The 12,285-nt window shown below is 39.8% G+C and overlaps 1 protein-coding gene across 1 annotated transcript in view; it reads right to left on the reverse strand.

Moving 5' to 3' along the window:
• The window catches only part of pknox2 (pbx/knotted 1 homeobox 2), a 138,323-nt gene that overhangs the window by 17,321 nt on the left and 108,717 nt on the right, over window positions 1–12,285 (reverse strand). Inside the window, exon 5 of the mRNA XM_030746466.1 lies at window positions 6,001–6,172. Coding sequence (XP_030602326.1) covers window positions 6,001–6,172 — 172 coding nt within the window. The remainder of the gene's footprint in view (window positions 1–6,000; window positions 6,173–12,285) is intronic.

Raw genomic sequence — 12,285 nt, forward strand, 5'->3', positions numbered from 1 at the left:
CCAAACTAGTAAGAGTGCCGTTTAAGCCTTGGTAGTTCTGATATACACACTGTTCCCAAAATAGATCAGGATGTAATGAACTTCAAATCCCTTTAGTTATATTCTAGTCAAACCAATACCTTGTCCAGTCAAGTTAACTAAGTCACAAACTAACAAAGTCAAACCAACTTGTACCTTGAATTTGAACTTTGAACACGACAGGAAATACAAAGCATTTGTTTTTGTGGGTAGTCGTGCATTTGTAAATGACCTAAAAAATCCAAATGAGTGCCATCAAACACTTGGGTTTTTGAAGGGACCTTGCAAGACATTGAAAGCCATTTTTTTTTTTTCAGTAGTTTCCTCATAGTGAACCTGGTGAGCAAGCTGAGACTTTAACGCGTCATTTCCTGCACGAACAACGTCTGAAGAAATTCTCGCAGTAGTTTGAGTGTAAGTTTTGGAGGTCTCTACACACCACAACAAAATGCCTGCCTGGTCACACATATTCAGGACATTTGAATAAATGCAATAGCAGGGGTCAGAGAGCAATGTCTAATATTTAACACCTCCAATTCACTGCAGCTGCGTTGCTAAGAAACAACCTAGGAAAGGGTAAACTGCTGATAGCTACTGACAAAGCACATAAAAATGTTTTAAATTGGTCATAATCAAGCATTGTGTCTACTGTAAACTAATACATTTGGCTGAAGTGACGGCAGGAATCACTGACTGAATTTACAATATAGTATAAATATTCTGCAATCTCTCATTTTCAGCAGTTAACTGATCATCAGCTGCCTGGCTTTTCTCCACTCTGTGTGGCACAAAGTGGCACACTCCTTCAAAGTCGCCACTCAAGGTCAACAGAATGGTCAGAAAAGTGCTTGGCCAAGGAGGAGATAAATCAGCTAATTAAACTGCACTTGCTTAATCAAGGGACCGGTAATTCTTGTGCCCATCGCAGCCAGTCAGGCCCAGTGTAACATTACTGCCCTGTGGAAGAGTTAGTGTCCTCTGGGAGAGACGCCTACACCCAGTGCCTCATAAAACACACAGATGCAGGGTTAATTGACTGTTCAGCACTTGTTAACCTGCCATCCTGAGTACTGTAATGAGAAGAGTGCACTTTTTTTTTCTTATTTCTTGTCTATATCTTTGTCTCTGTCTGGCTTCAACTCCTCCCCCTCTTTTGTCAGAGAACATTATCAGCATCCTCCTTCTCTTAATTTGTAATTACTTCCAGCTGTTGTGCACGGAGAAGAGCCGAGGATGAGGAAATTACATTAAAAAGGAGGGAATGATTAGGAACAGCAAAAATAGGATTCACTCAAGACATTTCTGCAGCTTTATTTTTTCTTTTTTTCATTTGAGGCACTTCAACCAACAAAGAGTCGCTTCGGTTTGTGATACAAAAAGAGGTTCAGGACCAGAAAAGTTGGCCACCAATGGGAACAACAAAAGAGTATGAAGTTCAGCACAACCTGTGGTTATGCCATCAGTGTGTCCTCTATTTAAAAGGGAAAAGTGGGCAAATAAGAACTATTTGTCTGTAGAGATCTATGGTAGCTATACATACATACATAAATGGCAAATACTAATCAATACTAAAAATGACTGGATTAGATACAAACATCTGCAACAGCGTTGATACCGACGGTGCCAGCGTCGCCTCTCCTTCACACAGCACAGCTGCAGAAGGGCAGGCACACAACCCCTCTCCTGACTAACAACTCAACACAAAGAGTAGCTGATGTTCACAACGCTGAATAACACTTTATGAAGAATTTCAAGAAATCAGCCAAGCTCCCATTTGAAGAACACAAAAGTATTAAACAGTTATTTTAAGAGTTTACTTGACCAGCACACATGTTAACATTAGCTGATTAACTATTAGCAATTACCTATAACAACCTTAGCCTTATTAAGGTAGCAGCTAGAAGCAATGGCAAATAATAAAATGATAACATTAATGTGGGAGCAAGGCAGCAAATGCTCTCAGTCCTGCTCATCTGTAAGGTTAATATACAGTGTTAGTTTAACAGGACAACATCATTATTTGTGTCTAAAATAGGTTATGTTTCTTTTTAAAGTCCCAAAGTGAAGCAGAGAGAAAATATCCAGCAAGTAAACAGAAAATGCAGCAGCCTACTTACAAACTATTACAAATGATGTTACAAACTATGATCAGCAACTAAATATTAAATATTAATCTAAAGATTAATCTTCGTTGATGATGTCATGCATGATGACAGCGGTACAATGAACTAAGAAGTCTACAGAAACATTTAAAGAAAGAGGGCAGCGTGGTGGCACGGTGGTTAGCACTGTTGCCTGGCTTTCTGTGTGGAGTTTGCATGTTCTCCCGGTGTGTGTGTGTGTGTGTGATTATGTGTGTGTGTGTGTGTGATTATGTGTGGGTCCTTCCACAGTCCAAAGACATGCAGTTACTGTGGTTAGGTTCATTGGTGATTCTAAATTGCCTACAGGTGAGAATGTGAGTGTGAATGGTTGTCTGTCTCTCTGCGTTGGCCCTGCAACAGGCTGGCTTGCCTCATGGCGTGAGGCTGATCATAAGAAAGGTGGTGGATCAGCCCAAAACTACATGGGAGGAGCTTGTTAATGATCTGAAGGTAGCTGGGACCACAGTGACCAAGAACAGCATTGGTAACACACTACGCTGCAATGGATTGGAATCTTGCAGCACTGCTCAAGAAGACACATGTACAGGTCAATCTTCAGTTTGCCAGTGAACATCTAAATGATTCAGAGAAGGCTTGGGAGAAAGCGCTGTGGTCAGATTAAACTAAAATCCAGCTCTTTTGCACCAGCTCGACCCACAGTGTTTGGAGGAGGAGAAAAGCATCATGCAAAGAATCCCATCACCACAGTCAAGCACAGAGGTGGAAACATTATGCTTTAGTGCTGTTAAATCTTGGATGATCCCTCAGCCAGACCACTGAAGATGGGTCATGAATGGGTCTTCCATCCCATCCATGATAATGACCCAAAACATGCTGCCAAGGCTGCTAAAGCATACTGCTAACAGATTTAGAGCTTCTGTTAACAGGAGAGGGCAAAAATCCTTCCTGAGATGTGTGCAGACCTGGTGACCAACTATAAGAACTGTCTGTTGTCAACAAGGGTTTCACCACCAAGTACTAAGTCATGTTTTGATTGGGGATCAAATACTTATTTCACTCAGTGGAATGTAAATCACTTTATAACTTTTATGTAATGTGTTTTTTTCTGGCTGATTGTTAATTAAAATGAAACTACCATAAAAACTGGAGTTTGTTCATTTCTTTAAAAATGAAGAAACTTACAAATTGAACAGGGGATAAAATAATTAGTTCCCCCACTGCATGATTTCAAACATTTAAAAAATCTACACATGCACATTAACACTATAATACCATATCCTTACACCATTTCATCTGGTCTTCACCAGACTGAAGCTTAATACTACTATATTACTACATTAGTCTCTATTAGCACTTGGCCAAAATCGTTAATATTTTCTATTCTAATACCTATTTTCATTAGTGTACATACTGAGATTCATATGCATGTTTATATTTCATTCTCTTGTTCTTAACTGTATCTCATTTTTTTTCAGTAGTTGATCTTTATTTTGTTGTTTTATATTTATTTTTCATATTTTTATTCTTTGTGAATCTACACACAGTGTGTCTGTTTCTGCTCCCATCTCTATTCTTCTTGCACTAAGCATGTACTGTAAAAGGCACAAGAATTTCCCTCTGGAATAATTTAAGTTCTTATCTTATCTTATCATGCTGAGACATGCCAAGTTTTTGGCTAAAAGCTCTTTGGGAATCACCTTGTTGGTGCAAAAATACCATTTTATGACTGTCAAACTGGTTGTTTGCATTTTTTGTAGATAAATTAAAGAAATTGGAATAATTTGTGTTTTGCGAAAGGCTGATAGTAACTTTGTGCCTAGAAATGCTTATTAAAAAATTTGTTCTTTGCTGAGTTGTCTGTTATGTGCAGACACAACTCTGCTTCATCCTTTCAGCTGCTGCCTTTTTTTTGTACTTGAATGGTTCATAGGTCAAGTGGCTTAACTAGAAAGGTAGAGTTCATACCTTGCACACCCCTAACTTTCTATGTGTTGATACTACGCTACAATAGATACCATTCAGTGTTCTCATATTGTATTTTCATCGAAATGGGTTCATAATTGTCTGATTAATCCCCAAATATGTGAATATTTTTACTGGCAGTGGCACAGTGGGTAGGTGTTCGCCTATCAATTCCTCTGGCACTCCGAGTCATTTGGCTCCTCACTGTCGTGATGCTGTAAAAAATCTTGGTGTCATTTTAGATAGCAGTTTTAAAATTGAGAAGCAAATAAGTGCTGTTACTAAAATCAGTTTTTACCAACTTAGAGTCATTGCCAAGGTAAAACCTCATCTCCCGCAACAGGACCTGGAAAAAGTTATTCATGCTTTTATTACTTCCCGCCTGGACTACTGTAATTCCCTGTATTTTGGCATAGATCAATCATCTGTGCGCCGCCTGCAGGTAGTCCAGAATGCGGCAGCTCGTCTTTTAACTGGTATAAAAAAGCATGAACACATTACCCCGGTCCTGTCATCCCTTCACTGGCTCCCTGTCCGTTTAAGAATCAATTTTAAGATTTTATTGCTTACTTTTAAAGCCTTAAATGGACTGGCACCTTTGTATCTGTCTGAGCTGCTTCACTGTCACACCCCTGTAAGAGCTCTGAGGTCATCGAACCAGCTGCTCTTACAGAGGCCTAAAACCAGACTAAAACAGAGAGGTGATCGAGCTTTTGCAGCAGCAGCACCAAAGCTATGGAATGATCTACCTCTCCATATCCGCACAGCTCAGATGATACACACATTTAAATCTTTATTAAAAACACATTTCTTTTCCTTGGCATTTGACTGCAGTACTACCTCCTTTTAGACGATTGCTTCATGGTATTTTATGGTATTTGTTTTAAATGTTTTTAGTTGTTTTATGTTATTTATTGTCTTTTAATGTTTTTATTTTATTTATTTATTTATTTTTATTTATTTATGTATTATTATATATATATATTTTATTTTATTTTTTATTTATTTATTTATTTTTTATTTAGTATAGTCCTTGGGGTTATAGTTCTTGTACAGCACTTTGGTCGTTGTTTTAAATGTGCTTTATAAATAAACTTGACTTGACTTGACTTGACTTGCAGCTGGAGGATTGCCGGTTCAAGCCCCTGTCCCTGCGCTGCGTTGTGTCCTTGGGCAAGACACTTAAACCCCATTGCCTAACAGTAGCGCTGGTCTCTGGCTGCATGACTGCAGATGCTCGTCTCTGGATGAGTGATCTGGAATGATCATTTTATTGTGCGCACAATGACAATGAGTTGAATCTAATCTAATCTAATATTGTGCCTATCTCACAATGAACAATGATAAAGAATCCTTTTAAAAATTCCTGGAATTTAAAAATTCCTGGATCCAGATCATGATCCAGATCATCACCAAAATATAATCTATTGCTTGTACCACCTCCAACAACTCCAGAAATGTTCATAATATTTCATAATATTTCTGGTCATAATTTGTTCATAATTTTCCAACAGACCAAAAACAGATCCTCTCTCCACTTATTGGTGGTTGAGATAATGGGGGTGGTTCAAGACTTTCACACAGTACTGTATATACCTCACAGTTATTATTTTGTGTGTATCCACCATCCAACAAACAGCTGAAACTAGCATGAACAGTTCAGGCTTAGATAATTGCCAATTTGGTTTTTCAAAGCCAGTGACAGACTGTGTTGTTTGAACACAGCCACCATCTTTGGTGTTGCAAAACTCTCCCTGCTCATTTTCTGTTTAACAGCATCTGAGCGGCAGTTCTCTCCTGCGTAACATTTTTGATAGTTTACACGATAACACTCTGGTTCCACAGAGGACCGGCTCCAGAACAAGAATGTTTCTGGCAGCATTTGTAAATCGAGCAGTGACAGCTTTTGACTTACCAAGTTGTCCAGTTCTGGATCTTCGCTAAAGAAGGGCTTATGTTCTCGTTCCTGCTGGTGCACAAAGTTTTCGATGTCCACATCAAAGCTGGCTGATGTGATGCATTCTGATCCCTGTGTGGCCTGCTCACATTTCTCAAACAGCAGTGCCAGCAGTGGGAACAGCGGATGTCTGAGGAGAAAGGGAGCCACAGTAAGTGTCAGTTCATAAAATTTTTAATAACATCTCCTCTGCTGTGTACGGAGTCTGTATATAAAGATGGACATAACTTCCTAAAGGTGAAGCCAATGCTGAAGTGATTTTCTTTCTTTTGTACTCCTATAGTTGTGAGAAAGTTTAAACAAACAAACAGAATAGATGTTACAATCAGGCAATGAAAATGTGAAATGTGCACAGTGAAAATGTCAACATTTTATCACTATTTAATTAACACTGAAAAAAAAACAATTTTGAGTAAAATGTGCATGTTTTTGATTTTTAATTTTATACAAAGTGCTACTGCTTTTCTGCTCATAGTTTAACTTCTTCCTCTGTAGGTTTCACTTCTTTTTTCTTGTTCAGTGACATAAATCGAGTCTGTAGAACAACTGCATTAGAGTCATGTCTGAGGAAAATCTGCCTTCCTCTGCTCTGCTCTGGAATGTCCTGCCTTTCTTTCTGCTCTCATGTCCCAGGCTGAGTCACCTGACAGCTGTGTGGTACCCTATGTTACCACGTTCAGTCTCATGTTCCTCCAAAGTGCAACAAACTGCCTGTCATTCATTGCTCTTGCCCTGATGAAGTTAGCTATTTAATTAAAACACCAACATCATGCTTCATTTCCGACTGACTGACTTACAAAACAGCTCCCAATGTTTAATACAATTCAAAAATAATAATTTTAGTTCTGGGTTCATTTCAGTCACACTGTCTTGCATCTGCTTCAAAAATACATTTTCCCCTGTCAGACTTGGACAGCCACGAGTTGTAACATCTGCCAGTTTGTCACATGTCAGGCCAAACCGATCCAAGCACGCCGTTACTTCTGTGGACGAATCACTCCCTGTCACAGTCCCATTCACTGAGCGCACTGCTGCCAGCTCCTCTGAAAGCTCCAACTCTTTCATTATCCCACATACAAAGATGAGTAACTGGGGGCAGACATCACAGCTCTTGTCCAGCGGAGGAAAAGTCAAAAATGTCTACTTTGTTTTTCAAATTTGAAAATTTATTATGTTCCTCAAAACACTGAGTCTCAATGGGAGTGCCTGTATAAATAAAGGCTAAGTTAAAAAAAAAGCAAAAACTAGAGATTTCCCGCAGTGATCTGTCTTATTATGGTTTATCTGGAAAGGGGCATGTTCTGAAATCCTTTTTTTTTCCTCAGAGCATATTAGCGCAGCAGAGTCCACCACACACCCTTTGATAAACTTTCCATCGGAGAATAGGTTACTGTTTTTCCTGATTTTGTGGGAAATCACAAAACTGGAAATGATGCCATCCCCAGATGTGTAAAGCTTGATAAAAAAATTCCTTGATGCTTCTGCAGCGTTGCTAGCAAAGGTTCAGATGTCCATTCTCACTGTGTATCAGTCAAGTTCTTGTATTCCTCTGCATGTTTAGCTTTATAATGGTAATTCAAATTGAAATCATTTACCACAGCAGCTCTGCTCTCACAGACTAAGCATTAGACTTTACCTCTGATTTTATTAAATAAACTCTAGTCCGCGTCTTGTTAAAACTCTAAATTCTGTATCAGTCTTTCTTTTTTAATGTAAGCTGATATCTTTCAGGGCTGCCAAACTCACATTTCTCATAAACACTGGTGCCAGCACATTTAGAAAAAAGCTGCATTCTCTGTGTTTGCACACACAAATATACATAAATTACAAAATAAATGAATAGCAGTCACCTTAAAAATAAAAGGAATAAAACTGTTTTGTGATTTCAAGTTGAGGATTCACACGAGGAATTTACAAACTATGTCACAGTAGCATAATCCATATTTTTCTACTACTGTAGTTTCTTTACCCTACGTCATAAAGCAGCTTGAGGCAACTGTTGCTGTGATTTGTGATTTTTTTTATACAGATTTATATACTACTTAATGCTCAATACAGTGACACATTAAGTAGAAACTAAAGCTTAAAAAATGGAAACATGACACAACATAAATACAGTACAGGGGGCTCTCACAGTCTTTTAGACACTAACTAAATTCATTAAAGGATAAGCACACCACTTTTTTTTACTGGCTTTGGGTTACTTAGGTTATGTATTATTTCAATATAGATGATTTACCTTAATTTCAACCATCTTTGTATCATTTAAAATTTTTTAAAAACAATTTTGTTCATCTGAATTGAGCCATATGCACAAAACTTTACAAACCCCGCCGCCACGTTAATGATGTATTACCATGTGTCTCTTAGATAGCCAAGCCGTGATCCTCCATCTTGTTAGTGTACTCAGCAGTGGATGTTGGAATATATAATCAAGTTTCTTGTGTTTTTGCAATATGTATTTGATTTTGCCTGCTGGAAAATGTCTAAGCGAGCATGGAAAGACAGAGGCACATGTTGTGGTGCGACAAGTCAATGCTAAAGGCAAATATTGGAGTATATCACTTCCCAAATCCAGCGAGGTCACCGGAGTGACATCAATTTTGGTGCGACCAAGTGAAACATTCCTGGTATCAAGGCTGTGTTTAAGACTTCAAGGTTTTGTGCTGCACTTTTTGACGCATCTGCAGCATCAAGCCGCAGATATTCACAGACAACAAACAAGAAGTGCAGCTGCCAACAAAAACATAAAAGGCTAACCCTTGTGAACCACATTTATCAGGTGAGCGCAGGCTGTCAGATCACTGTTTATCTCATAATGCCGGGTTTGGAGCACCCACACATTTACTCTGGAGGAGGCTGTGAAACTTTGGGAAAAGGAGTCCGATACAGGTCAGTGAGTGAGAGCAGCTCACTTCTGTCTGATGACAGCGATGCTGAGGTGAGTTGTTAAGGATTTCCGGGATTGTTACAGTTGTTATAAGCACTACTGTTAGCCTGTTTTTGAAGCGGCTCTAACATTGTTGGACTCTGAAGCTTAGTGAATAAACTCAATATGAGAATGTAATCAAACTGTTTATCAGAGGGAAAGTGTGATTTTTAGGACACTCGGGCCTAACATTAGCTGGCATTGTTGTTTAGCCGGTTCTTGTCAGCTGTCCGGAGATGTGGGGGTTGTATATCTGCTGACAATAAAAAAAACTGTGACAGGACTGGAAATAAGAATGTTTATGCACATTTTTGTGTGTTAGAGCCATGACTTGGTTTCAGGAATTTCAGGAACTTTGCGTACCATAAGGCGCACCGCATTATAAGGCGCACTATCAATGAACGGGTCTATTTTCATACATAAGGCCCATGATAAAACATGTAGAACGAAACAAAAGCATCAGGTAAGTCGAACTTTATTAAACTCATTCACAATAACTCAGAATATTGTTCAGTTGTAACAAATTCCTCATCTTCAGTGTCTGAGTTGAACAGTTGGGCGATTTCAGCATCAAGCATGCTGGGTTCCCTCTCATCATGATCGAGTCAGTCTCTTTGTTGTTACTGTTTTGTTTTAACCATTTAATTGTTAATAAAAGGGCAACTTTTGCTGGCAATCTCTCGCCAGCTTCTTCAGCATCTTAACAGACGCTACAATATATTCTTTATTAATGAGGGTAAGAACAAGTCATTTTTTCATTTTATATATAAGCCCTTCATAAATCCTGTGCACCTGTCTATTTACCGATATAGGCAAAGAAAAACATTTTTAAAAAAAAGGAAATAATTTTTTGACACAACACTGAAAACGTGAAAACTCCGCTGTCACCATGTTTTGTGTACGTACAGCGCTCGTACTGCTCGTATGCTGTGGCGTCGTCCCGGACCTCTCTTCGGCACAGAGGGGGGACAGCACACACACCTCTGGACCTCGATTTGTCCTTTAGCAACTTTTGAGACAGCCAACAGTGAATTTTGTTACACAAAAGTTGGCAACAGTGCCGGCCGCCGATCGCCAGATAACGGACAAACATCCGGGCCAGCACAGATGGAAATAGGCCAGGAACATGTAGAACAAAATCCATCATGGTTTTCTGCGGTTTACCGCGTAAGGTTTCCATTTTTGGAACACTGTTTCCACTTCTTGTTGAATTTATCTCCGGTGGCTTCGGCTGCTTTCCACACCTGCTGCGCCGCACTCACAGCTTGTTCTTGTCTAATATCGTCAGTAGAGTCATTTTGTGAATCGATGATGGACTATCGAAGAGGATTCAATGAGGCCTTTGAACTGATCCGCCAGACCTGAGACCATATCACTGCAGACCACGCAATGGTGCAGTGGTGTGGATGCCTCGGGCATTGGTGCTCAAATTACACAGATGGACCGACGTTTTCTAACTATTTGAAAAGCGTACCCTGGGTGTTACCCCCTCCCCTCCGTCGTACGCTCTGGAAAATGTCGATATTTGTAAAGCGTCCCTTACCAAAGTCGCACTAAAACATTTTGACAGATTTTTGAGTGCAGTGTACCACATAAAATTGTTTCAAGGTCAGTAAGCACAACAAGAATTCATACATAAGGCGCACTGCCGATTTTTGAGAAAATTTCAGGATTTTAAGTGCTCCTTATAGTCCGAAAAATACGGTGTGTGTGTGTGTGTGTGTGTGTGTGTGTGTGTGTGTGTATATAAAATGTGGTTTTTGTCATAGTACTGGCAAGAATTTCAAACTACTTTCACCCCTGGTCGTTCCCAATCACTTCCACTGTGTTATAAACCCAGTAACAGCTGACTGTGGAATATTTAGTAGCGAGACAATTTCAGGACTGGACTTGTTGCACAGGTATCATCCTATCACGGTACCACGCTGGAATTCCCTGAGTTCCTGAGAGCGACCCATTCTTTCACTAATGTTTGTAGAAGCACTTGTGGCCATGGAAGGCTGTCATGTATATAAAATTAACATAATTAGTATGAAATTCATAATAAATTAAATCTGCCTCATTGTAGTTTTATGTTGCATTTCCACATTTAACTGACACTTGTAGCACAGACGTGTGTGGGCATCCAGGAGTGCACTTACACAGGTTCATGGCTGGACTTCTGCACACTGAAATTTTGAAATGAATGTCTTGTGGAGCAGTTATGCTGACCCATTATCATCATTAAATAAGTGTAAAGAAGAGGACGATATTTCTGACTCCAGGACTGATTTATCTCATCTCCTTAACTTTTTTCCCGTATTTTTGCAGGTGAAAAACTCCACTGTGTGTGACCAGGGCATAGTGAAAGAATGTAGGAGAGACAGGTTAGCGATTTTACACAGAAAAAAAAAACGACTAACTGGTTGATACAGTGGAAGTATAGTTCTACGGTAAAAAGAAGTAGAGACAAAAAATGTTAAGATTGCTTTAGCTAATATCCATCAGCTGAACAGCTAACTAAATACAGTCAGCAAAATCATTCATCTTATGTCAGCGTGTGAGAAATAAACTCTTGCTGTGCTGTGTTTCTCACCAAAGTTTTTTTTTTAAATTCGGATCACATATTTTGCATTATGGAAGGTGGATAGAGTAACCATAATGGGTGCATGTAAACGTCTTCTCCCAGCTGCTGCCCCTGAAGTGATGCACTGGTGATGCCACAGGGGGTGATAGGACGATTGGACTATGGAACAAATTGCCCAACCCTAACGGAATGTCGGGATGTCAGAGAAAGGTGAGGTCAGGGTGGGCAAGGAGCATGGTTGTGGGGGCAGTGGCAAGCTGGGGTTTGAGAGCAGACCAGTCAGTTGGCATGGCAGGCTGGGTGTTTTGTTGTGTGAGCTGATCACCGTGGAAGCAGGATGCAGAGGTTGAAAAACAGAGTCGATAGATGACGTGAAGCAGAAGCAGAGCAGGTTTAATCTAACAAGAAAATACACGAGTTCTTTTTCATTATGCTAACAACTCTGTTTGCTGCACTCACTTATGTTGCTTCCTCCTCCCAGCAATCAACTGAGAAAGACAAAGAAGAGACACAAGGATGGAGGAGATTAAGCTGCCAAATGAGAAATCCTCAGTTCCACAGCATCAGCCTTAAGCGAAATGAAAGTGTGTGCAACAAGTGTGTGTGTGTGTGTGTGTGTGTGTGTGTGTGTGTGTGTGGGGGGGGGGGGGGGGGGGGGGGGGACCACTGGAAAATAAAGTTTTCCATAGGATAAATGGACTGGTTCTGAGCACTCAAAGCACTTTATACAACATGCCTCATTCACACA

The sequence above is a fragment of the Archocentrus centrarchus genome, chromosome 14 (assembly GCF_007364275.1).
Source record: "Archocentrus centrarchus isolate MPI-CPG fArcCen1 chromosome 14, fArcCen1, whole genome shotgun sequence".
Taxonomy (NCBI): Eukaryota; Metazoa; Chordata; class Actinopteri; order Cichliformes; family Cichlidae; genus Archocentrus; species Archocentrus centrarchus.